The following is a 27,767-nucleotide window of genomic DNA, read 5'->3' on the forward strand; positions in this document are numbered from 1 at the left end:
ACCTGATCCTACCTGAGGCTGGAAGGTTTTTATGTTATCATAGGGTAATAATTTTAATTCAGGATTCACATGCTTTAGAAATGGGTTATATTAGGGTTTCCATATAACACATGATTTAAGCCAAGACACCTTTGAGAGAAAAAAGGATGCTATTAATTATTATTCTGGGACAATAGCCATTAATTCAAATTATGTCAGACTCCACCCGTACACATACCTTTATTATAATGTTATAAATCTTCTAAAGCTGTAGTCTCCCAAGTATAGTGTACACATTTCAGGGAGCTGCAAGAAAAGATGAGATGGTTCCTCAATTATGCTCTTTTAATAAAAAAAATCAAATGTAGATTTAATGCCTATTTCCACCTTTTAAAGTAATATGAAGCTCACAGCTTAAACTCTCCCTTTGTTCACTCCATTCTGGAGCTCAGAGCTCAAGAAGCAAGAAATGGGCTCAGAGCCTAGGCTGGGACTAAATTTAATCCAACCTTTGTCTATGCTCTCTGCCACCCTTTACTAAAGAGCTAACTATATAAAAATTATGCAAAACTCAGGTAACAGTAGACCTTTTTCTACCCACATTTAAAGTTATGTATTTTATAAAATATTTGGTGTCAACAGCTGTTTATAAAAATAAATAATTCATTCGGGCTTGGAGTGAGTTTGCTCTGATTCATAAGGTTTTTGAATAGGATTTGTGATGTGCATATGCTACTAATGTAATAGCATAGGTATATAATTTATAAGTGTGTACATACATACATATATATTGATGTTTTAGAGGCAGCTGAGGCTGCAGTAGGGTCAGAATAGTCATCGGGATCCCAGTAGATTGTTGAGTGGATTCATATTCACATCCACAGAGAACAATCTGCCATTTTCCTAATTGTTTGAGTGGCCCTTCCTTGTCAATAGTAGTAGAAAAGTCGGGGGTAGGGAAGGGATAAATTGGAAGATTGGGATTGACATATACACTACTATATATAAAACAGATAACTAATAGCACGGGGAACTCTACTCAATACCCTGTAATGGCCTATATGGGAAAAGAATCCAAAAAAGAATAGATATATGTATATGTATAACTGATTCACTTTGCTGTATACCTGAAACTAATACAACATTGTAAATCAACTGTACTCCAATAAAAAATTATAAAAAAATAAAAATAAACATAAATTAACCCCCACCCCAAGAAAATGAAAGTCAATGTTGAGGGCTGATTTTCTTTAACTTTTTGCCAATCAATTTATATGTAATCTCATATACCCTTTATAAGAGTGCTTAGATATTATAGTTTGGGGTCTATATGGAGTTCTACTTAAGGATTTACCAAAATAAAATTAAATTGAGATACGTGCCTGCACATTCTAGGAGCCTAATAAATGCATTTTGAACAAAGACGTACATCCTTGCCAGTTGCTTATAATTTATTGTTTGAGTTGCCTTTTATTCAGTATTAGTAATGATCTACTTAAAAAACTGAAATTTATGTTCATCTGCTTTATTTTATTTAAGTAGCTAACGTATGCAATGAAATTTAGCTTTATTATCACTGTGTATTTCTTGCAATGAAATTTAGCTTTATTATCACTGTGTATTTCTTAAGTGCCTTCTGTTTGTAACATATTACTGAAAAGTTTATGTGCTTTCAGGAATGTGCTTCAATTATATCGATATATTTAGGATATAATCTCTAAATATTTTGAATTTGTTTACAAACTATAAACTTATATATTTTTACAGTCTGTTTAGATTCTCGAAGTCTCTAGCATATGTGACAGGAAAAACTAATAATTTCCATAACAGCCTTACCATTAAGTACAATGTGTGTAAAAGTTTTGATAATTTGGGGGGGTAAATATATGGAAATTTACTTCTTTCTAGGTGTCTTGTGGTTCCTCCTCCAGATCCATCCATCCCCCTAACCACCTCACCCATGCTTGTAACTTTTGTTTTGTGGCCCATGAGGCTGATTTATAATAGACTGCATAAAAGATATCTTTCGCACTCTGTCCTCCTTCTGGGTTCAGCCAATGGAAATCAGGGGCAAGAGACCATGGGAGATGACGGAGAAGAGTAAGGCTGAGGTATTGTACCTCTGACCACTTTCCTTTCTGCTTGGTCACTGCACCCCTTTCCCAAATGACAGCCCTTGGCACTCGATACGCAACTAATAATCGAGTAAATGCCTCTTCTTTTCCCTACCAAAAAAGATAACCAGAAATAAGTTTTTCATCATGAATTGGGTGCTGTATGAACCTATAAATTATAAAATTGGATGTGCCTAGCAATGTTTCCTTATAAAATAAGAATACATATACTATATTATACCCAAGCAGCATCTGAAGGCACAAATAAACTAATGACTCAGATTCCCCTGGTACTCCCATTGTTCCTGCCTCTGTAAATTCCCTGTCTTTTCCTTAACTTACATTTATGGCTCCACGTACTTCCTTATGACCATCTAATGGGAGAGAAAAACAATCACAGCCCTGGTTTATGAAAGGATTTGAATGGTATGTTGATATAATTTGGGGAGCTACTGTATTACAATCTCAGTATGGAAAAGGTGGAGGCAAAATCACCTTGAAGAAGAAATAACCTGAGGTATAGATGGGAAGTGGCAAAAGGGATTGCATAGTGGCCAGGGACTTAGAAAGAACATGAATGTAAGACCGGTGAAAGGAAGTCTATGAGAGAGTTTTGGGGATTAACCTTTCAGAAAGGATGGGATGTGAAGATAATTGTGTCCCCTATAAATGCTCACAAGAGTGCCTCTGCTATGGAGGAAGATCTGAGTAATTAATAGAATGTTAAATATTCTGATTTTGGTTTTCTTGACATTGTTTTGTCATGTGAATTAATCAGCTATTACTACAACAATTCTTTGTAACAAGTCACTTTGGAACTCAGTTGCTTACAACAATAATCATTTTTTTTTGTCCACTCATGGGTCTGTGTGTTGGCTAGGGAGGATTTCTTCAGGCTGCAGATCTAATGGGCTTGACTCAAGACTGTGTGTTGGGTTTAGGTGAGCTTCATGTTTCTCTCATCCTCACTGGCTAGCAGCTCCGAGGGCCATGGTTTTCATGTGGCAAGTGAGGAGAGTACAACATAGTGAGTAAAAAGATAGGATGCCCCTCAAGATGTTAGCTCAAAACTGGCATACTCTCACTGTTACTCACATCCTTTAGTCAAAATAAGTACCATGTCTGAATCACAAATGAATGTGACAAGAAACTATCTTTAATCCAAGGGGGAGGGTAGTGAACAACAGTTTGGTCTGTCATAGCTTGCTTCTGATGACTCTCCCTGATACTGAGTTGTTTTTACTGTGGTTTCTACATATTTTATAGTGAACTCATCTTCTTCTGTTTGTATTATATTTTCTATGGAAGTCAGTAATCCTTTGACTGCTTTTTTGCCTCTGTTAGGATCATAGAAGTTTTATTGGTTCTTGACTAGTAAATTAGAGCATACTAATTTCGTAGCTTGAGTTTGATATCTAAATCTTCATAAGTTTCAAGTTTGGCTTTTTTATTTCTTTGAAGTCATTCTTTTTCTACCCAGGGCCCAGTTAATGAATATTCTATTCATGTGCATCTAAGTCCAAAGTTGTCAACATATTTTTAATAGCTAATTCAATTTATTTAATGGTTTTGGGTCTCTTTTCTGTTTCTTCTTGAGTCAGTTTTGATAATTTGTGTCTTCTAAAGAATTTGTCCATTTCGTTTTAGTTGTCTTATTTGCTGGCCTAATCTTGTTCCTAAAATTCTCATATAATTTTAATTTCTATAATAGCAGTAGAGACGACATTTCTTTCATTCTCGATTTTGGTAATTTGTACTTTCTCTCTGTATTTTTCTTGGTCTATCAAAAGTTACATCAATTTTGTCGATCTTTTAGAAGAGTCAATTTTTGCTTTTCTTGATTTCTCTATTGTTTTTCAGCTTTGATATAATTGATTTCTTCTCTGATTCCCTTTCTCATGCTTGCTTTGGGAATAATTTAACCTACTATTTCTCTTTTCATGAAGTAGAAGCGTTGATTATTTTTTTGATACCTTCTTTTCTAGAATAGGTATTTAAGAACTGAATTTACTTTTAAGAACTGTGTTAATTGCATTTCATAAATGTTCATATGCTGTGAGTTTATTTTTAATTAGGTAAAAAATATTTTAAAAATTCTTTTGTGATTTCTTTTTGGACCTATTATTTATTTAGAAGTTGCTATTTAATTTGCAAATATTTGGGGATTTTTTCAAATTTTTTCCCTAATTATTTTTGTCGATTTCTAATTTAATTTTTTGTGTTTAGAAACATTTCAATCACATTGAAATTATTTAGAATAAAAATTGCCTAGCATTTTATCTATCTTGGAGAATATTTTGTGTGTGGTTGAAATTAATGTGTATTCTGCTTTTGTTAGGTGCAGTGTCTGTAAATGTGTTAGGTGAAATCCCTGAAACCCTAATATCCTTTGGTCCCCATTTTGATGTATCTATTTGGTACAGGAGACTGGGGAGAAAGCCTAAGGCTCACCCAAATGACAAGTCCAATAAGAAGTCATTACATGAAGCTGAGAATCCAAAGGTTTCCATCCCCAACATGTGTGAATCATGAATAAACCTATTGCTCAGAATAGTATTGCTAGTAAACCTATTGCTTGAATAGTAAAGAAAGTTGCTTGTTTCACTTAGCGGAGGAAAGCAAACAATATTCCAAGAATTCTTAATGTACTGACCCAAATGGATTTGTGACTGAAATTCCTGCTGTCTATGTATCTGAAAATACACAGTGGAGAATGTCATTTAAATGTTCTGTGGGTTGGTAGTAAAGCTAGGCATCTTCAGGAGCAAAGACAGATTTTTTTCTGGAAGATTGAAAATTCAATCTAGATATCAGGGAACTTTCTCAGATAGAGTTTCAAGATACGAAATAGCTCAATATCAAATATAAAACACAAAGGTACAGATTCAATGAGTGTGAGTTGGTAAAAACAGACAGCAGAATCTTACTCAAACAGTTTTCAGATATTGCACATGGGATTATAAAATGAGTATGTTTACTATGTTTCAAGAAATAAAAAGAGAAGTTGGAAAATAAAAACAAGGACTAAGAGACTATTTTTAAAAGAAAGCAAAAGTGGAAATAGAAAAGACTTCCTAGAAATTAAAAATATATTATTCAGAATTGATAACCCAGTGGTTGGTTAAATGGTTTGTTAGACTGAGGAAGAGAAAAGTAATATCTGTAAACTTGGAAGAATTTGCATGGAATGCATCACAGGTACACAAGGAGAAGGAACATATAAATAAAATATTTAAAAGCATAGAGTATAACATGAGAAAGTATGATGAATACTAATCTAATAGAAGATCAGCATGGAGATAATGATGGTAATACTTAACAAGATGGTGACTGACTTTTTAAAACAAAAATACTACTGTCTAATTAGGATAAACAAAGTAAAAGGGGATGGTGTCAAACATTGCACAAATTCAAGAAATTAGAAAACATTTAGAACTGTATCATTAAATCTTATTAAAATTATCTTCACGAGTGAAAAAAAGCTAAATTATTATTTAAAGGAAAATCAATAGCTTTTATAATATCAGAAAAAAAGATGGATTCATAGTTATTGAAATATATGACTTCAGAATTTAGAAAAATAAAAGTAAAATAAATACAAAGGAAAAAAACCAGAAAACTAATTACAAAATTGTTAAATAATGAAATATATATAATTCCAAAGATATGCAGAACTACATAAAAAAAGAATAATAAAAAAAAAAGGAAAACCCATGGCAAAATTAATCAGGAACACAGAGAAAATATATGAATAAATCCAATTAGAAATGAAAATGGTATCTAAAAATGTAGCAGTGATTAATAATAAGGAAGATATTCAGAACAAATCTCTTAGAATATTATTGAAATTTTGATGAACTGGATAAATTCACAGAAAAAATGGATTGATGAATAAATAGATAACCAAAATATACATATACACCATTGACTTAATAACTAAAAATCCTTCCCTGCAAAATATGTACATATATACATACATACTAGGGCAATAGAATTTTACATGCAATTTCAAACTTCCACAAGATCATAGAGAACAGAAATAATAGAAACTACAACTGATATAAGAAGCTAGCATAAATTATAAAGCAAATTAGACAAGGACAGTACAAATATGGAAAATTATAAGCCCAAATCACGAGTATATATGCAAAGTATCTTCAGTGAATACAACAGCAAAACCCACCAGTAAGTTTATTTTTAAAAAGATGAAAGGAGCCCCAAGCTAGCCAATCTAATTTTATTCCAAGAGTTCAAGGTTAGGCTAACCTTAGAAATTTAACAATATAATGAGGAAATCTTTTATATAGTTTCTCTAAAATTGTCCTAGTCTGTTAATTGACATTTAATTTAATTTATAATTTATATTTAATTTAATTTATATTTATTTTATTTGAGGGAAATTTCCATATTTATTACTTCAAATATTTTTGTACAGAACAGAAAATTTTTATCCATTTATTCAAATTCTCTTTTCTATTGTTTGATAGCATTTTGTCATTTTCTTCCTATAGGCCTTGCACAACTCATGTTAGGTTTATCACTAGATCTATGCATTTTAATTTGTTTTAATTTTACTCTTGTAAGATTTTTCTGTTTTCAACATAATCTTTATTTTGTGGATAAACTTTATTTCGTATATTAATTTTATATGAGTTATTTTTATAATCTTCAGGTGATTTTTGTATAGTTTAAACCCTTTGATGGTGAGTGAAGAAAGCAATATATTTTTAGTGCAATATTAAAATAACTTATTTTAGGGACTTACCTGGCAGTCCAGTGATTAAGACTCCACGCTTCCACTGCAGTGGGCACAGGTTCCATCCCTGGTCGGGGAACTAGGATCCTGCATGCCACATGGCATGGCCAAAAAATAAAAAATAAAAAAAGTAACTTATTTTAGATTTAGTAAGATTCACAGAAAAGTAATTTCTGAAACTAAAATATTTCATATTTATTATCAAATAAAGATGTCCTTCTGGAGCTTTTGTTTTAAAATTTGATTTTCTTTTTTATCTTATCATCATATGTCTAGAACACGAGGCCTATTTGAGAGATATTGTAGAACTACGATGGCACCTTGAAGATAAAACTCATCGACTAAAACGTTTGGAGGAGGAAAAGGAGAAATTAGAAGAAGCTAATGCAAAGCTTCAAGCAGACATAGACTACATGATTAAACATCGCCCTCTACTGCTTGCAAAGCGAGACCAGGAACTTGTAGCTCTGAAGGAATATTATCAGAAAAAATTTGAGGTAAAGGAATAGATGAATGGATTTGCATTTTACAGATTGTTTCTTAGTTATAAAAATTTCAACTATAAGAAGTTAACATATCTTTCGAGGGTTCATTCTTATTGAAAATTGACCTGCTATTTATTTTCTAAAGGAATTATCAAGCTATACACAGTACAGTTAATTGATATTCATTTAAACTTTTCTCATACTTTTAAACTTAGGAATATTAATAATATTTAGTAGTCTACTAATACGATTTTGGAGATTTAACACAATATGGTATTATTTGAAGCCATAAATCAAACTGAGAAAGAATGTCATCAATTTCATTGTTGATGAAAATATGTAACTGACATGAAAAGTCTTGTTAATGATTAACATTTAACTCTCCTATTGTGGGATCATATAGAAAAACAAATTATTTTAACGGCCACTAAATGAACAAATTTAACTTTGTATCATGTTTGTTCTTGATCATTTAAAGTTAATAAATTAAGTAATTAAGTGTCTCCTATATTTGTTCCATTTTCCGCCCTCATTCTCCAAAGATAACCTCATCGTGAACTTCTGTTTCTAGGCAAAATTTGAATAATTTTATACATACTGTATGTATGTATGCACACTGTATAGTATTGCTTTTAATATTATTAAACATTGTATAACTTTCTGTAACTTATTTTTTTATAAATTTATTTATCTTATTTATCTTATTTATTTATTTTTGGCTGCATTGGGTCTTCATTGCTGCACACGGGCTTTCTCTTGTTGCAGTGAGTGGGGGCTACTCTTGGTTGCGGTGCGTGGGCTTCTCATCGTGGTGGCTTCTCTTGTTGTGGAGCATGGGCTCTAGGTGCATGGGCTTCAGTAGTTGTGGCACATAGGCTTCAGTAGTTGTGGCTCGCGGGCTCTAGAGCACAGGCTCAGTAGTTGTGATGCACGGGCTTAGTTATGCCGCGCATGTGGGAGCTTCCCGGACCAGTGATCAAACCTGTGCCCCCTGCATTGGCAGGTGGATTCTTAACCACTGCACCACCAGGGAAGCCCTGCAACTTATTTTTTAATCTGATGTTATTTTGGAGATCAAGCTACTGTTGATACATACAAATTTAGTTCATTCATTTTATTTGCCATCTTCCATCAGATAGATATCTCACAATTTATTATTTACCATTTTCTTTTGGTCATCTGCATTGTTTCCAGTATTTGGCTACAATGCTGATTTGACTGTAAACAATAAGCAGCCATGATCATGTTCCTGTCTATGTGCATGTGAATTTTTCTTGGCTGTATATCTAATGGAGTATTTACTGAGTCATGGGTTATATACATTTTCAACTTCATTAGATAAAATCACGTTACTCTGCAAAGTGTCTCTGACAGCTTATATTCCTAAAGTAGTAGCAGTGCTGGAGACGTCCCATTTCTCCACTGTGGACAAGAATTCTAGTAGTATCATTTTTTCTTAATAGTAGCCCCCTTATTTAGTTGGATGGCAATGTGTCAGGCTAAAAGTCATCCCCCAATTTGCCTTTACTCATGGTATTTCTAATGAGATGTAGGTAGGAGTTATATAGGGTTTTTTTTAGGAAAGCTTCTTGAAATGGACTGACTCAGTCAGAAGTAGCACCCTTAGCCATTTCCTAAACTTACAGCAACTCAGATATGATAGCTGCAGCTCTGATTCGATTTTATAGCACAAAGCAACCTTGGGAATGGAACCCAGATCCAGGATGGCTGAATAGAAAGGCAGAAGATACCTTGTATCTATTTCTGGGAGAGAAAAATAAACTATAGTCTTGTTTATTTGACTTATTTCTGCTATAGCCAAACCCAATCCTAACTGATCCACCTCACATTTTTGTCAACATTTTTATTGTCATACTTTAAAGTTTGTCAATAGGTGAGTGAATTGGTATCCTTTTATTATTTTAGTGTGTTTTTCCATGATAGTGGACATAAGCATGTCTGAGTCAGGGGAAGCAGGGTTGTTGAGCAGCTGGAAGACCATGCTTGGTAATGGGAGGAAAATATGAAAATGCATTCTAGCAGATCAAGAAAATAGCAACCTTTGCGTAGAGCTTATCAGAGTCACTGCAATGATTAATTTTTTGCGTCAACGTGGCTGGGCCAGGATGCCCAGGTATTTGATCAGACATTGCTATAGATGTTTCTGTGAAGCAGTTTTTTGGATGAGATTAACATTTAAAATCAATGGACTTTTAATAAAACAGATGGGCAAGAAAAATAAATAAAAGGCATCCAGATTGTAAAGGAAGAAGTAAAATTATCTCTATTTGCAGAGGACATGATCTTATATATAGAAAATCATGAAAAATTCACAAAACAAACTATTAGAGCTAATAAACAAGTTTAGTAAAGTTGCAGGATGCAAGCTCAACACACAAAACTCAGTTGTATTTTCATATACTAGTTTTGAACAATCCAAAAATGAAATTAAGAAAACAGTTCTACTTAATACCATTAAAAATAATAAAGTAGGAATAAATTTAGCCAATAAAGTGCAAGACTTGTTCACTGAAAACTATAATATTTTGCTGAAATAAATTAAATTAGACCTAAATAAATAGAAAGATAATCCGTGTTCACGGATTTGACTTAACATTGTCAAGATGTCAGTGGTACCCAAAGCTATCTTCAGATTAAATGCAATATCTGACAAAGTCTCAAGATCGTTTTGCAGAAATTGAAAAGCCTGTTCTAATAGTTATACAGAATTGCACGGGATCCCAAAAAGCCAAAACAGTCTTGGAAAGGAAGGACACTTTAGAGAACTCACACTTTCTGATTTTAAAACTTAGTACAAAGCTGTAAGAAGCAAAAAAAACCTGGCATTTGCATAAATACAGAAAAGTAGAGAGTAGAATTGAGATTGCAGAAATAAACCCATTTATCTATGGTTAATTGCTTTTGACAAGGGTGCCAAGACCGTTTGTGGGGAAAGAGTAGTCTCTTCAACAAATGGTGCTGGGACATTGGCTATCCACATGCATTCAAAAGAGTAAAGTTAAGACCCCTACTTCCCAGCACATACACAAATTAATTAAAAATGGATCATAATTCTACATGTCAGAGCTAAAATTATAAAACTCTTAAAACTTAGGGGTAAATCTTCATCACCTTGGATTTGGAAATGGTTCTTTTAGATATGACACTAAAAGCATAAGCGACATAAGAAAAAATAGAGAAATTGGACTTCATCAAAATTAAAACCTTTTGTGCATCACAGTACACTACCATGAAAGTAAAAAGACAACCTACAGAATGAGGGAAAATGTTGCAAATTATGTATTACAAAAGGTGTAGTATCCGGAATATATAAAGAACTTTTATAATTCAACAACCAGAAAAGACAAACAACCCATTTAAAAATGGGCAAAAGACTTGAGTAGACATATCTCCAAAAGACGTAGAAATGGGCAGCAAACACATGAAAAGATGGATGCTTAACATCATTGGTCATGAGGAAAATGCAAACCAAAACCACAATGAGATACCACTCATACCCATTAGGATAAAGTTAAAAATAAAGTGTAAAAGAACCAGTTTGGGTGAGGATGTGGAGAAACTTGAACCATTGTACTCTGCTGGTGGGAATGTAAAATGGTAGAGCCACTGTGGAAAACAGTTTGGTGTTTCCTCAAAAAGTAAAACAGAATTACCATATGCTTTAGCAACTCCACTCCAAGGTATATACCCCCAAATAATTGAAAACTGATGTTAAAAAACAAACAAAAAAACCCTTGTAGGTAAATGTTCATAGTAGCACTGTTCAGAACAGACAAAGGTGAAACAACCCAGTGCCCCTCAACTCATGAATGACTAAACAAAATGTAATATATCCACACCATGGAATATTATTCAGCCATAAAAAGAAATGAAGTACTGATGTATGTCACAACATGGGTAAACCTTGAAGCATTATGCTAAAAGAAGCCAGGTACAAAAGATCACATATTATATGATTTCATTTACCTGAAATATCCAGAATAGGTAAATCCATAAAGATAGAAAGCAAATTCATGATCGCTAGAGGGTTGGAGAAGTGTAAGATAGTGTTTTGTTTGTAATATAGCTTTGTTTTGTTTTGTTTTATTCTGCTGTCTTGACTGAGGTCCTGGCTAAAGGCCTGCTGAAGCAACCCAACAGCTTAAATAATGCAAGACCTCTAGCCAATGTGCTTGAGCCTTAATACATTGCTACTTGCAAACTAAGCTCAAAGGCTCAACGTGACCTTCAAATTCTACAAGCAGCTCAGTCTCATAACACCGTGGAGCCACAAAAATATTATTAACATCAACCTAGGAGAGTATCCATGTGGGAAGGTTGTACCAGTCCCACACTGTGCCCATCCAAGAGCTTTCCTTAGAGATGAATTTGCCTCACATGATATCACCAATGCCCCCAACACTGAGACCACCACCCCAGCATTACCTACGGGACAAATTGGACACAGGACATTATTTATTGCTTTTCTTCCTTTGACAGTAGGAATTCTATTGTTTCCTGAGCTCTTTGTTTGCTTATCCCATCATCTTGGTATAATCCTGGCTCTCTGCCGAAGTCTCTACCCCTACGTTCCTGTGCCTAAAGGAAAATCTTGTAGAGGTTACTAGTATCTGTGCTCTTCTAGAAATTAATGGGCACATAGGGACAGTTTTATGTCCTCCCCTTCCAAATCTGTATACATTTTACTGTATTATATTGCCTTTAGTAAGGCTAGGACCTTTACTGGCTGAGATCTCCACTACAGTGCTGACTAGGAGGAGTAATATCTGGCATCGTTGTCACATTCCCAGTTTCAAAGGGGAAGAATTAAAATTTTTTTTTCTATTAAGTAAAATGTTACATGTTGCTAGATTTGATTTGCTAATTATTTGTTTAGGGTTTTAAATCTCAATTCATGAATAAGAAGGTCATATAATTATTTAATAATGTCCTTGTCAGGTTTTGGTTTTAAGGGTTTGCTAGAGTTTTAAAGGTAACTTGGGAGTATTTCTTCTTTTCCTATTATCTGGAAGAGTGCGAAAGACTAACATTATTAATTAGCATTTACTATTGAAGCCATCTAGCTAAAGTTTTCCAGTTTCGGTTCTTGTTTGTTTGTTTTGGAAAGGTTTTTAATTACAAATTCAATTTCCTCAATAAGACTGTTCAGTTATTCTGTTTCTTCCTGTGTCCATTTTGGTTAGTTGTAGTTTTCTAAGAATATGTCCATTTCATCAAAATTTCAAATTTTGTTGGAAGACTTTCTTAGTATCCTTTTATCTTTTCTATAGTCTATAGAATATGTAGTGCTTTCCTTTTTCATTCCTGATATTTACTTGTGCCTTCTCTTAAATGTTATATATTTATATAAGTTTATAACGTGATATATCTTCTTATGTATACACGATAACCATCCATCACCATACAGTTGACCCCCTTTACCCACCTCTCCCTCCCCTTCCCTTCTGGTAACCACTACTCTGTTTTCTGTATCTACATGTTTCTTTGGTTTGGTTTGGTTTGTTCACTTATTGTGGAGTTTTTTGTTTGTTTTTTATGTTCCACAAATGAGTTAAATCACATGATATTTGTCTTTCTTCATCTGTCTTATTGCACTTAGCATAATACCCTCAAGGACTGTCCATGTTGTCACAAAGGCAAGATTTCTTTCTTTTTTTACGGTTGAGTAGTATCTGTTTTATATATGTGTGTGTGTGTGTGTGTGTGTGTGTGTGTGTATATACCACATCTCTTTATCTCTTCATCCATTCATCCCTTGATGAGCACTTAGGTTGTTCCATATCTTGGCTATTGTAAATAGTGATGCAGTGAACATTGGGGTGCATATATATTTTCAAATTAGTGTATTCATATTCTTTGGGTTAATACCCAGAAGTGGAATAGCTGGATCATACGGTAGTTCTATTCTTAATTTTTCTGAGGAATCTCCATACTGTTTTCCATAGTGGCTGCATTCCCACTAACAGTTCACAAGGGTTCCCTTTTCTCCACATCCTCTCAACACTTGTTATTTCTTCCTTTTTTGATAATAACCATTCTAATTGGCATGAAGTAAAATCTCATTGTGGTTTTTATTTTCATTTCCATAATAATTAGTGATGTTGAATACCTTTTCATGTATGTGCCTGTTGGCCATCTGTATGTCTTCTTTGGAAAAAAGTCTATTGCTGTACACTTGAAACTAACACAACATTGTAAATTAATTATACCCCAATAAAAATTTTAAAAAAAGAAACAGGATGGCAGGACCCCCCATCCCCCAAAAAAAGTCTATTCAGCCCCTTTACCCATTTTTTAAAATTGAAGTATAGTTGATTTACAGTGTTGTGTTAATTTCTGCTGTATGGCAAAGTGATTCAGTTATACATACATATGCATTCTTTTTTATATTCTTTTCCATTACAGCTTATCACAGGATATTGAATATAGTTCCCTGTGCTATACAGTAGGACCTTGTTGTTCATCCCCTTTGCCCATTTTAAAATTGAGTTGTTTGTTTTGTTGTTGTTGTTGAGTTGTATGAGTTCTTTATATACTTTGGATATTAACCCCTTATTGGTTATATGATTTGCAAATATCTTCTATTTGGTAGGTTGTCTTTTTGTTTTGTTGATGGTTTCCTTTGCTGCATAGACTATGTAATTATGTACACATAAAATCTAGACAAGTCCACAGATTAATTACAGTTGCATACAAAGGTAAAATTTTAAAATCCATACATTACTGTATACCAGCAACAAATCTGAAAATAAAATTTATTTTAAAATAGCATTTGTTAGAGCATAAAATAAAATATATCTAGGAATAAATGTAACAAATGATATGCAAAGCCCTTATTCAGAAAACTATGAATGTTACTGAGAGAAATTTAAAAGTGCTACATAGATAAATATGTTAATGTATTAGAAGGCTAAATTTTTTTTTTAAATTATTTATTTATTTATTTATTTATGGCTGTGTTGGGTCTTCGTTTCTGTGCGAGGGCTTTCTCCAGCTGCGGCAAGTGGGGGCCACTCTTCATCGTGGTGCGCGGGCCTCTCACCATCGCTCCCGTTACGGAGCACAGGCTCCAGACACGCAGGCTCAGCAACTGTGGCTCACGGGCCCAGCCGCTCCGCGGCACGCGGGATCCTCCCAGACCAGGGCTCGAACCCGTGTCCCCCGCATTGGCAGGCAGATTCTCAACCACTCTGCCACCAGGGAAGCCCAGAAGGCTAAATTTTGTAGCATTCGCTCCAAATTATTCTGTAAATTAAATACAGTCAAAAAATCTCAACAGATTTCTTTGTGGACCTTGACAAGCTAATTCTAAAATGTATGTGGTATATGTATACAATGGAATATAATTCAGCCTTTAAAAAGAAGGAAGCCTTCCATATGTGACAACATGGAGGAACCTGGAGAACATTATTATGCTAAGTAAATAAGCAGGCCACAGACAAATACTGCATAATTCCACTTACATGAGATATCTATAATAGTCACACTCAGAAGCACAGAGTAGAATGGTGTTTGGTAGGGGCTTGGGGAGGGGAAATGGAGAGTTGTTTTTCAATGGATATAAAGATTTAGTTATGCAAGATGGGTAAGTTCTAGAGATCTGCTGTACAGCATAGTGTCTACAGTTTACTGTGTTGTACACTTAAAATTTTGTTAAAAGATAGATAATCATGTTAAATGTTCTTATCACAATAAAATTAATACAATGAAATAAAATAAAAATTAATGAAAATTACTGCTTTTTTTGGGAGGCTACTGCCTCATATAGGTCCACCACTCGGCCCCTGGGTAAAGCACTGCTCCCTCCTTAGTACCTTGTTCTACTCCTCTCCCTCCAACTTTCCAACAGGACATCCTGAACTGTAGTTCCTTCCAACCGTGACCCCTACAGACACCCTTTCCCTTTAGTCTGACAGAGAAGAGAGACCTGGAGAGAGAAGGGAGTATGTTTATGATATCTAATAATTAATGAAAACAATAAAAATGGAATATTTTGGACCCTTGCATTAAGATAGTAATGGTTATTCATGAGTGAGAAGATTATAGGTAATTTATAAAATTTCCTTTTTTCATCTGTTTTCTGATTTTTCTACAATAAAGTATTTGAACAATAAAAAGTCATAGTTTTTGTAGGTAAAAATTGTAATGATTTTATTTTGGTCATGTTAACTGGGATATTAAAGTCATTTTCTTCAGTAACTTTTCTACATCTCAAGTATTGATGCCTCTCAGGGTAAAAGAAATCTGAAACTACTGTGCTAAACAATAGACTAAATATGGAAAGAAAATTGATACAAAGAACGTTTATAATCTAAATCAAAACTACTTTAACTCCCTTCTCTGAACTTTCTGTTGTCTGATTATTTTAATTAGCCATTAAGTGCTTATATTAGCACACATTTTTATTTCTAGGTAATGGAACTATACAAACAAGTTCATGGAGAATGTGAAGAAGCTGTAGAAAATCTTGAAAAAGTCAAATTCAAAGCTAAACAAAATAAAATAGACATGGAAAAGGATATTCGTGATGATGAAATAAGCATAGAAGCCTACAAGTAAGTATTTTTCACAAATATTATTTATAGCATTTAGAAGTAAAATATTAATTAAAATGTAATGTATATTCCTGTATAAGAAATTCAGATAAAGAGAAAGGGAAGAATCTAAATTGCCACATCTATCTTGTTACCAAGTTTATGTATAAATTAAAATATGTCTTTTACATATGTAAACTAATTGTGTATAAATTCCTAAAGCAGTATTTTTCTGTGTCATTTTAAAGCTCTTGACACATGTTGCCAAATTGCCTGTGGCTATGCTATAACAGTATATCCCTGCCAACTATGTGAAAATGTGACTCTTTGAAAAAATATTCCAGCATGGGATATTATAAAAAACAAATTATAAAGCCTTGTATTAATTATAAGCATAGCATCTAATTAATTAAACTCATTTTTTTGATTTCTAATAAAGTGTAATATTTTAAATATAGACTAATTATATTTTGCATATTATTAGTTGACTTTTTATTACATTTCTGATGTATCTGTATTTTATGATATTCTTCTATTTCCTCTTGTTGGTTTTAAATTCTTCATGTTTCTGTATGATATAAAATTTTTATTTATTCAAACTGATCAGTGATTTAGTACAGAAAAAGTCATACTCATTATGGAGCTAGAGTCAAGTAAATATAAGCAAACTGAAGAACAAAAGTTTGTACATCATCCTGTGATCTTGATAACATGCACTTATTAAGATATTTATATTTCCTCACATCTGATGTCTATTTCAACATGTGCTTAAACATTATTTTTTTAATTGAGATATAGTATAAGTACAATATTACACAAGTTATAGTTATACAACATAGTGGTTCACAATTTTAAAGGTTATACTGCATTTGTAGTTATAAAATATTGGTTACGTTCCCTGTGTTGTACAATATATCCTTGTACCTTATTTATTTTATACATAATAGTTTGTACCTTTAATCTCCTAAACCCTTTCTTGCCCTCCACACTTCCTTCTCCCCACTGGTAACCACTAGTTTGTTCTCTATATCTGTAAGTCTGTTTCATTTTTGTTGTATTCATTAGTTTGTTTTAGTTTTTAGATTCCACATAAAAGTTATATCATACAGTATTTGTCTTTCTCTGTCTGGCTTATTTCACTGAGCATAATACCCGCAAAGTCCATCCAGGTTGTTGCAAATGACAAGATTTTATTCTTTTTTTTTTTTTTAATTTTTGAATTTCATTTATTTTTTTATACAGCAGGTTCTTATTAGTCATCCATTTTAAACACATCACTGTATACATGTCAATCCCAATCTCCCAATTCATCACACCCCCCCCCCCACCCCCTGCCGCTTTCCCCCCTTGGTGTGCATACGTTTGTTCTCTACATCTGTGTCTCAATTTCTGCCCTGCAAACCAGTTCCTCTGTACCATTTTTCTAAGTTCCACATATATGCATTAATATATGATATTTGTTTTTCTCTTTCTGACTTACTTCACTCTGTATGATAGTCTCTAGATCCATCCACGTCTCTACAAATGACCCAATTTCATTCCTTTTTATGGCTGAGTAATATTCCATTGTATACATGTACCACATCTTCTTCATCCATTCGTCTGTCAATGGGCATTTAGGTTGCTTCCATGACCTGGCTATGTAAATGAGCTGCAATGAACATTTGGGTGCATGTGTCTTTTTGAATTATGGTGTCCTCTGGGTATATGCCCAGTAGTGGAATTGCTGGGTCATATGGTAATTCTATTTCTAGTTTTTTAAGGAACTTCCATACTGTTCTCCATAGTGGCTGTATCAATTTACTTTCCCACCAACAGTGCAGGAGGGTTCCCTTTTCTCCACACCCTCTCCAGCATTTGTTGTTTGTAGATTTTCTGATGATGCCCATTCTAACTGGTGTGAGATGATGCCTCATTGTAGTTTTGATTTGCATTTCTCTAATAATTAGTGGTGTTGAGCAGCTTTTCATGTGCTTCTTGGCCATCTGTATGTCTTCTTTGGAGAAATGTCTATTTAGGTCTTCCACCCATTTTTGGATTGGGTTGTTTGTTTTTTTAATATTGAGCTGCATGAGCTGTTTATATATTTTGGAGATTAATCCTTTGTCCGCTGATTCGTTTACAAATATTTTCTCCCATTCTGAGGGTTGTCTTTTCATCTTGTTTATGGTTTCCTTTGCTGTGCAAAAGCTTTTAAGTTTCATTAGATCCCATTTGTTAATTTTTGTTTTTATTTTCATTACTCTAGGAGATGGATCAAAACAGATCTTGCTGTGATTTATGTCAAAGAGTGTTCTTCCTATGTTTTCTTCTAAGAGTTTTATAGTGTCCGGTCTTACATTTAGGTCTCTAATCCATTGTGAGTTTATTTTTGTGTATGGTGTTAGGGAGTGTTCTAATTTCATTCTTTTACATATCGCTGTCCAGTTTTCCCAGCACTGCTTATTGAAGAGACTGTCTTTTCTCCATTGTATATCCTTGCCTCTTTTGTCATAGATTAGTTGACCTTAGGTGCATGGATTTATCGCTGGGCTTTCTGTCTTGTTCCATTGATCTATATTTCTGTTTTTGTGCCAGTACCATATTGTCTTGATTACTATAGCTTTGTAGTATAGTCTGAAATCAGGGAGTCTGATTCCTCCAGCTCCGTTTTTTTTACCTCAAGACTTTTTTGGCTATTTGGGGTCTTTTGTGTCTCCATACAAATTTTACGATTTTTTGTTCTAGTTCTGTAAAAAATGCCATTGGTAATTTGATAGGGATTGCATTGAATCTGTAGATTGCTCTGGGTAGTATAGTCATTTTCACAGTGTTGATTCTTCCAATCCAAGAACATGGTATATATCTCTCCATCTGTTGGTATCATCTTTAATTTCTTTCATCAGTGTCTTATAGTTTTCTGCATACAGGTCTTTTGTCTCCCTAGGTAGGCTTATTCCTAGGTATTTTATTCGTTTTGTTGCAATGGTAAATGGGAGTGTTTCCTTAATTTCTCTTTCAGATTTTTCATCATTAATGTATAGGAATGCAAGAGCTTTCTGTACATTAATTTTGTATCCTGCAACTTTACCAAATTCATTGATTAGCTCTAGTAGTTTTCTGGTGGCATCTTTAGGATTCTCTATATATAGTATCATGTCATCTGCAAACAGTGACATTTTTACTTCATCTTTTCCAATGTGTATTCCTTTTATTTCTTTTTCTTCTCTGATTGCCGTGGCTAGGACTTCCAAAACTATGTTGAATAATAGTGGTGAGAGTGGACATCCTTGTCTCGTTCCTGATCTTAGAGGAAATGCTTTCAGTTTTTCACCAATGAGAATGATGTTTGCTGTGGGTTTGTCATATATGGCCTTTATTATGTTGAGGTAGATTCCCTCTATGCCCACTTTGTGGAGAACTTTTATCATAAATGGGTATTGAATTTTGTCAAAAGCTATTTCTGTATTTATTGAGATGATCATATGGTTTTTCTCCTTCAATTTGTTAATATGGTGTATCACATTGATTGTTTTGCATATGTTGAAGAATCCTTGCATCCCTGGGATAAATCCCACTTGATCATGGTCTGTGATCCTTTTAATGTGTTGTTGGATTCTGTTTGCTAGTATTTTGTTGAGGATTTTTGCATCTATATTCATCAGTGATACTGGTCTGTAATTTTTTTTTTTTTTTTGTAGTATCTTTGTCTGGTTTTGGTATCAGGGTGATGGTGGCCTCATAGAATGAGTTTGGGAGTGTTCCTTCCTCTGCAATTTTTTGGAAGAGTTTGAGAAGGGTGGGTGTTAGCTCTTCTCTAAATGTTTGATAGAATTCACCTGTGAAGCCATCTGGTCCTGGACTTTTGTTTGTTGGAAGATCTTTAGTCACAGTTTCAATTTCAGTGCTTGTGATTAGTGTGTTCATGTTTTCTATTTCTTCCTGGTGCAGTCTTGGAAGGTGATACCTTTCTAAGAATGTGTCCATTTCTTCCAGGTTGTCCATTTTATTGGCATAGAGTTGCTTGTAGTAGTCTCTTAGGATGCTTTGTGTTTCTGTGGTATCTGTTTTAACTTCTCCTTTTTCATTTTTAATTTCATTGATTTGAGTCCTCTCCCTCTTTTTCTTTTTTTTTTTTTTACAAAAAAATTTTATTGAAATATAGTTGATTTATCCCTCTTTTTCTTGATGAGTCTATCTAATGGTTTATCAATTTTGTTTATCTTCTCAAAGACGCAGCTTTTAGTTTTATTGATCTTTGCTGTTGTTTTCTTTGTTTAGATTTCATTTATTTTCACTCTGATCTTTATGATTTCTTTCCTTCTGCTAATTTTGGGGTTTTTTTGTTCTTCTCTCTCTAGTTCCTTTAGCTGTAAGGTTAGATTGTTTATTTGAGATTTTTCTTGTTTCTTGAGGTAGGTTTGTATAGCTATAAACTTCCCTCTTAGAACTGCTTTTGCCACATCCCATAGGTTTTGCATCATCGTTTTTTCATTGTCATTTGTCTCTAGGTATTTTTTGATTTCCTCTTTGATTTCTTCAGTGATCTCTTGGTTATTTAGTAACGTATTGTTTATCCTCCATGTGTTTGTGTTTTTTTACGTTTTTTTTCCCTGTAATTGATTTCTAATCTCATAGTGTTGTGGTCAGAAAAGATGCTTGATATGATTTCAATTTTCTTAAATTTACTGAGGCTTGATTTGTGACCCAAGATATGATCTATCCTGGAGAATGTTTCGTGCGCACTTGAGAAGAAAGTGTAATCTGCTGTTTTTGGATGGAATGTCCTATAAATATCAATTAAATCTATCTGATCTATTGTGTCATTTAACACTTGTGTTTCCCTATTAATTTTCTGTTTGGATGATCTGTCCATTGGTGTAAGTGAGGTGTTAAAATTCCCCACTATTATTGTGTTACTGTCGATTTCCTCTTTTATAGCTGTTAGCAGTTGCCTTATGTATTGAGGTGCTCCTATGTTGGGTGCATATATATTTATAATTGTTATATCTTCTCCTTGGATTGATCCCTTGATCATTATGTAGTGTCCTTCCTCATCTCTTGTAACGTTCTTTATTTTAAAGTCTATTTTATCTGATATGAGTATTGCTACTCCAGCTTTCTTTTGATTTCCATTTGCATGGAATATCTGTTTCCATTCCCTCACTTTCAGTTTGTATGTGTCCCTAGGTCTGTAGTGTGTCTCTTGTCGACCGCATATATATGGGTCTTATTTTTGTATCCATTCAGCAAGCCTATGTCTTTTGGTTGGAGCATTTAATCCATTCACGTTTAAGGTAATTATCGATATGTATGTTCCTATGACCATTTTCTTAATTGTTTTGGGTTTCTTTTTGTAGGTCTTTTTCTTCTCTTGTGTTTCCCACTTAGAGAAGTTCCTTTAGCATTTGTTGTAGAGCCGGTTTGGTGGTGCTGAATTCTCTTAGCTTTTGCTTGTCTGTAAAGCTTTTGATTTCTCCATCAAATCTGAATGAGACCCTTGCTGGGTAGAGTACTCTTGGTTGTAGGTTCTTCCCTTTCATCACTTTAAGTATATCATGCCACTCCCTTCTGGCTTGTAGAGTTTCTGCTGAGAAATCAGCTGTTAACCTTATGGGAGCTCCCTTGTATGTTATTTGTTGTTTTTCCCTTGCTGCTTTCAATAATTTTTCTTTGTCTTTAATTTTTGTCAGTTTGATTACTGTGTGTCTCAGCCTGTTTCTCCTTGGGTTTAACCTGTATGGAATCTCTGCGCTTCCTGGACTTGGGTCACTGTTTCCTTTTCCATGTTAGGGAAGTTTTCGAGTATACTCTCTTCAAATATTTTCTCTGGTCCTTTCTTTCTCTTCTCCTTCTGGGACCCATATAATGTGAATGTTGTTGCGGTTAATGTTGCCCCAGAGGTGTCTTAGGCTGTTTTCATTCTTTTTTCTTTATTCTCTTCCACAGCAGTGAATTCCACCATTCTGTCATCCAGGTCACTTCTCCGTTCTTCTGCCTCATATGTTCTGCTATTGATTCCTTCTAGTGTATTTTTCATTTTAGTTATTTTATTGTTCATCTCTGTTTGTTTGCTCTTTAATTCTTCTAGATCTTTGTTAAACATTTCTTGCATCTTCTCAGTCTTTGCCTCCATTCTTTTTCTGAGGTCCTGGATCATCTTCACTATCATTATTCAGAAGTCTTTTTCTGGAAGGTTGCCTATCTTCACTTCATTTAGTTGTTTTTCTGGGGTTTTATCTTGTTCCTTTATCTGGTATATAGTCCTCTGCCTTTTCATCTTGTCTCTCTTTCTGTGAATGTGGTTTTTGTTCGACTGGCAGCAGGATTGTTGTTCTTCTTGCTTCTGCTCAAAATTTTTTTCTTTTTTATGGCTGGGTAATATTCCATTTTACATATACATATATATATGTTTGTATATATGCAAGCCATATGTTCTTTATCCATTCATTCTTCTGATGGAACTTAGGTTGCTTCCACATCTTGTCAATTGTAAATAATGCTGCTATGTACATTGGGATGCATGTATATTTTCCAATGAGAGTTTTTGTATTTTTCAGATACATAACCAGGAGTAGAATTGCTGGGTCATATGGTAATTCTATTTTTAGTTTTCTGGGAAACTGCCATATTGTTTTCCAAAGCGGCTGCACCAATTTACATTCCCTCCAACAGTGTAGGAGGGATCCCTTTTCTCCACATCCTCTCCAAAATTTTTTTTTTTTGTGTTCTTTTTGATGATAGCCATTCTGACAGGTGTAACGTGATAGCTCATTGTGGTTTTAATTTACATTTATCTGATGATTAATGATGTTGAGCATTTTTTTTTAATTTATTTATTTAATTAATTAATTTATTTATTTTTGGCTGTGCTGGGTCTTCGGTTCGTGCGAGGGCTTTCTCTAGTTGCGGCAAGTGGGGGCCACTCTTCATCGCGGTGCGGGGACCGCTCTTCATCGCGGTGCGCGGGCCTTTCACTATCGCGGCCCCTCCCGTTGCGGGGCACAGGCTCCAGACGCGCAGGCTCAGCAGCTGTGGCTCACGGGCCCAGTCGCTCCGCGGCATGTGGGATCTTCCCAGACCAGGGCTCGAACCCGTGTCTCCTGCACTAGCAGGCAGACTCTCAACCACTGCGCCACCAGGGAAGCCCTTGAGCATTTTTTAATGTGCCTGTTGGCCTTTTTTACGTCTTCTTTGGAAAAATGTCTGTTCAGGTCTTCTGCCCATTTTATGATTGTGTTACTCTTTTTTTGATGTTGAGTTGTATGAGCTGTTTATATATTTTGGATATTAACCCCTTATCAATCATGTCATTAACAAATATTTTCTCCCATTCAGTAGGTTGTGTTTTTGTTTTGTTGATGGTTTCCTTTGCTGTGCAAAATTTAAGTTCCATTTGTTTGTTTTTGATTTTATTTCCTTTGCTTTAGGAGACAGATCCAAAAAAATATTGCTACGATTTATGTCACAGAGTGTTCTGCCTATGTTTTCTCCTAGGAGTTTTATGGTTTCTTGTCTTACATTTATTTCTTTAAACCATTTTGAGTTTACTTTTGTATATGGTGTGAGAAAATGTTCTAATATCATTCTTTTACATTTAACTCTCTAATTTTCCCAGCACCACTTTTTGAAGAGACTGTCTTTTCTCCATTGTACATCTTGCCTCCTTTGTCATAGATTAATTGACCGTAAGTGTGTCAGTTTATGTCTGGGCTCTCTGTTCTGTTTCATTGATCTATGTGCCAGTTCTTGTGCCAGTACCATACTGTTTTGATACTGTAGCTTTGCAGTATAGTCTGAAATGAAGGAGCGTGATTCCTCCAGCTTTGTTCTTCTTTCTCAAGATTGTTTTAATTATTTGCACTCTTTTGTGTTTCCCTAAAAATTATAAAATTATTTGTTCTAGTTCTGTGAAAAAAGCGATTGGTCTTTTGATAGGGATTTCATTGAATCTGTAGATTGCTTTTGGTAGTATGGTCATTTTTACAATATTAATTTTTCCAATCGAAGAACACAGTATATCTTACCATCTATTTGTGTAGTCTTCAATTTCTTTCATCAGCGTCTTATAGTTTTCTGAGTACCTGTCTTTTACCTCCTTAGGTAGGGGTATTCCTAGGTATTTTACTCTTTTTGATGAAATAGCAAATGGGACTGTTTCCTTAATTTTACTTTCTGATAGTTTGTTAGTATAGAGAAATGCCACAGATTTCTACATATTAATTTTGTATCCTGCAACTTTACTGAATTCATTGATGAGCTCTAGTAGCTTTCTTGTGGTGTCTTTAGGATTTTCTATGATTACTATCATGTTATCTACAAACAGCGACAGTATTACTTCTTCCTTTCCAATTTGGATTTTTAAAAATTTCTTTTTCTTGTCTGATGCTGTGGTTAGGACTTCCAAGACTATGATGAATAAAAGTGACCAGAGTGGGCAACCTTGCTTTGTTCCTATCTTAGAGGAAGTGTTTTCAGCTTTTCACCAATCAGTATGATGTTATCTATGGGTTTGTCATATATGGCCTTTATTATGTTGAGGTGTATTCCCTCTATTCCCACTTTAAGAGTTTTTATCAAAACTGGATGTTGAATTTTGTCAAAAGCTTTTTCTGCATCTATTGAGATGATCCTATGCTTTTTATTCACATTAACTAATTTGTGGATATTGAAAAATCCTTGTATCCCTGGGATAAATAACACTTGATCATAGTGTATGATACTTTTAATGTATTGTTGGGTTCCGTTTGCTAATATTTTGTTGAGGATTTTTGGATCTGTGTCCATCAATTATATTGACCTGTAATTTTCTTTTTTTGTGATATTTCAGCCTGGTTTTGATAACAGGGTGTTGCTGGCCTTGTGGAATGAATTCAGAAATGTTCCTTCCTCTGCGGTTTTTTGGAATAGTTTGAGAAGGATAGGTGTTAACTCTTCTCTAAATATTTGATAGATTTCACCTGTGAAGCCACCTGGTCCTGGACTTTTGTTCACTGGGTGTTTTTAAATTACTGATTCAATTTCATTACTGGTAATTGGTCCGTTCATATTTTGTATTTCTTCCTGGTTCAGTCTTGTGTGATTGTACATTTCTGAGAATTTGTCCGTTTCTTCTAGGTTGTCCATTTTATTGGAATATAGTTGTTCATAGTAGTCTCCTATGATCTTTTGTATTTCTGTGGTGTCAGTTGTAACTTCTTGTTTTTCATTTCTTTTTTTTGGGGGGGGAGGGGGCCCGCTCTCTTTTTCTTGATGACAGAAGAGAATTTTTTCATTAATCTATTTGGCACAAACAGGTGTTAGTCCATATTAATTACAAATATAACATTATCCATCTTGTAACATTTTCTAAAATTTTTCCTTCTCAATTTTGAATATAAGAATTAGCTGGTGATTTTTATAATTAATATTTAGATAGACCCAAAGGCATATTATTATTACTTCCTTTACTCATTATTATTTGTTACACCATATAACTTATTTGTTAATTTTCTTCTCTTTTAAGTATATTTTCCAAAAGTTCTTTTATAAGCATCAGTGGAGTCATAAATGCTTTATTAAATAAAATTTTAAAGATATGTTTAATTTTCCTTCACTATTTTTTTAGAATTAACAGATATATAGAAACATGATTATGTGTGCTATCAAATGTATAGATTGACGATTTTTTATTTATATGTATATACACTCATGTCACCATGCCCCAGGTTAATATATAAAAAGTTTCCATCATACTAGAAGTTTTTTCTTGTTCTCCTTCTCAGTCCATACCATTCTCCTAAAAAGGTCATCTCCATTCTGACTTCTATCACCATGGTTAGTTTGGTCTGTTCTTGAATTCCACATAAATGGAAACACACAGCATATATTCTTTGGTGTCTTGATTGCTCTACTTTATAGTAATTCTTAACAGGTAAAATGATTCTTCCCATTTTATTCTTCTAAATTTATTCTGATTTAGCAGATACAAGAATGATGAAATCTCTAAAGTACCAGTGGGGGCAAACCTAGTAACAAACTTTTACACTGAAAAATTCTTAGAAGACTGAGGAATTGGTGGCAGCAGTTGATGCTTCAGGAAATAGGGATGAGGAGATAACTAAAATAATACTTAGCTCCTGCATTCCATGACACTGGGCAATTGCTCACTTCTTAGTCAAAATCTAGTTTATTATCTGAACTGGGGAAATGGATACCACTGAGAGAAGAAAAATTAACTTCATAAGAAGGAAATTTAACCAAACATGTACATTTTAAATGCTGAGGCTCCCAACCTCTCATTATTGATCTGGCTTCTAGAATTCTGATAGGAAGCCTGTACTCTCCAGATTTGGAAGGGTAAAGGAGACGCTTCTTGCCTATTTGTTTGTTGCTTTAATTTTCATTTATATTGTGAGATTATATCTTTCAGTTTCAGTAATATCTTTCAGTTCCATTTGACTCTACTCCTAAAATCAGGCTTATGCATGATAGCATAGCCTGGGCCAATTCAGTAAACACATCATATATTTATTGGCCATCGGCATTTATTTTTTTGTGAATTCTTGTTTATCTTCTCTGCTCATTTGTGTCTTGGGTAAGTTTTCCATTCCATATTGCATTGTAGGATTTTATTACACACAAATGATTTAATCTTTGGTCTCTTATATGGGTTTCAGATAAATCTCCCACTCTATTATTTTGTTTATGGTGTCTTAAAAAAAAGTTGGGCTTATCTGTATTACTTGCTAATATTTTATGCAAATGATAATTTTGTCATTTTCTCACTGTACTTTTTTCATATATTAAACTCTAAGACCATGCTTTAAAGTGACTTTTATATTTGGAACGTGTTTTCTACCTACCAGATAAGATAAAGGATTATGTAGCTTTACAGATTAGCACTGGTCTTTTCTGTGACATGTCACATAGGAAAAAGATCTCCTTGGCAACTGCTTCTCTTAAATAGGCCCCTTGTTTTCCTAAGCTGCAGTTTACCGCTTTTTAGCTCTGTAACTGTGAGGGAGATAAGACAGTAAACCAGAGCTTTAGTAATGTGTGATCTTTCCACTTCTACAGCTTCTTCTCTTCTCTTATTTTTTTCCTCTTTCTTTTTTTCTTTCCTTTCCATCCCTGTACTACCCAACCTCTGAATCAAAGGTGCTTAGGTCTCTCACCTGGAATCAAATCAAAAGGTGGTTTATTTTAAATAATTTACAAATCACTTTTCTCTCAGTTCCTTTCCATCAGAAACATAAATTGAAGTTTTTTTCACTACTTACTTTTTATATCTAAGTAGTACTTTTCAGGAGTTTCTTTGGGATGGGAAAAATTTTTGGAATAGATAAATTGCATTGATCTACATAGTTAAGTCAGAAGCTAATTCAAGTATAAGTTAAAATATAATTTCCCCTTCAGTGCAGATAAAATCAACTGTTTTTTCTCTTAGGAAAGAGATAGATAAACTTAACAGTCTATTTAATTTCTACTGTACATCAATACAAGATGTTAATATTAATATTGAGGAGAATGAAGAGGCAGTGACTGAAGTATTGAAGGAAACAAGGTCATCAAGAAATGAATTAGCTGCTTTATCAAAAACGGTGAGTTTTCATAATTAAAATTTTTAAAAATACTGACATTAGCTTTGTGCCATGGCTATTTGAACTTATTCTCTGTTAATAATTAAATGACAGTTAGCCAGTTTCTGTCTATATTGGTTTTCTATTGCCTATTACCAGAATTTTAGCAGCTTAAAACAGTACCCAGTTATCATAAAGTTTCTCCGGGTCATAGCTCAGCTGGTTCCTCTGCTCCAGATCGTTCCTGATTGAAATCAAGGTGTCATCAGCCCTGCATTTCTTTCTAAAGACTCCAGGATGAGTCTGCTTTCAGGCTCATTCAGTTTTGGCAAAATTCA

The 27,767-nt window shown here is 34.0% G+C and overlaps 1 protein-coding gene across 1 annotated transcript in view; it reads left to right on the forward strand.

Annotated features, from left to right (window-relative positions):
- The window catches only part of CCDC178 (coiled-coil domain containing 178), a 388,062-nt gene that overhangs the window by 41,703 nt on the left and 318,592 nt on the right, over window positions 1-27,767 (forward strand). The window contains exons 7-9 of the mRNA XM_057526196.1: window positions 7,126-7,346; window positions 15,768-15,910; window positions 27,297-27,450. Of these exons, the coding sequence (XP_057382179.1) occupies window positions 7,126-7,346; window positions 15,768-15,910; window positions 27,297-27,450 (518 nt within the window). The remainder of the gene's footprint in view (window positions 1-7,125; window positions 7,347-15,767; window positions 15,911-27,296; window positions 27,451-27,767) is intronic.

The sequence above is a fragment of the Balaenoptera acutorostrata genome, chromosome 13 (genome assembly GCF_949987535.1).
Source record: "Balaenoptera acutorostrata chromosome 13, mBalAcu1.1, whole genome shotgun sequence".
In the NCBI taxonomy this organism is placed as follows: Eukaryota; Metazoa; Chordata; class Mammalia; order Artiodactyla; family Balaenopteridae; genus Balaenoptera; species Balaenoptera acutorostrata.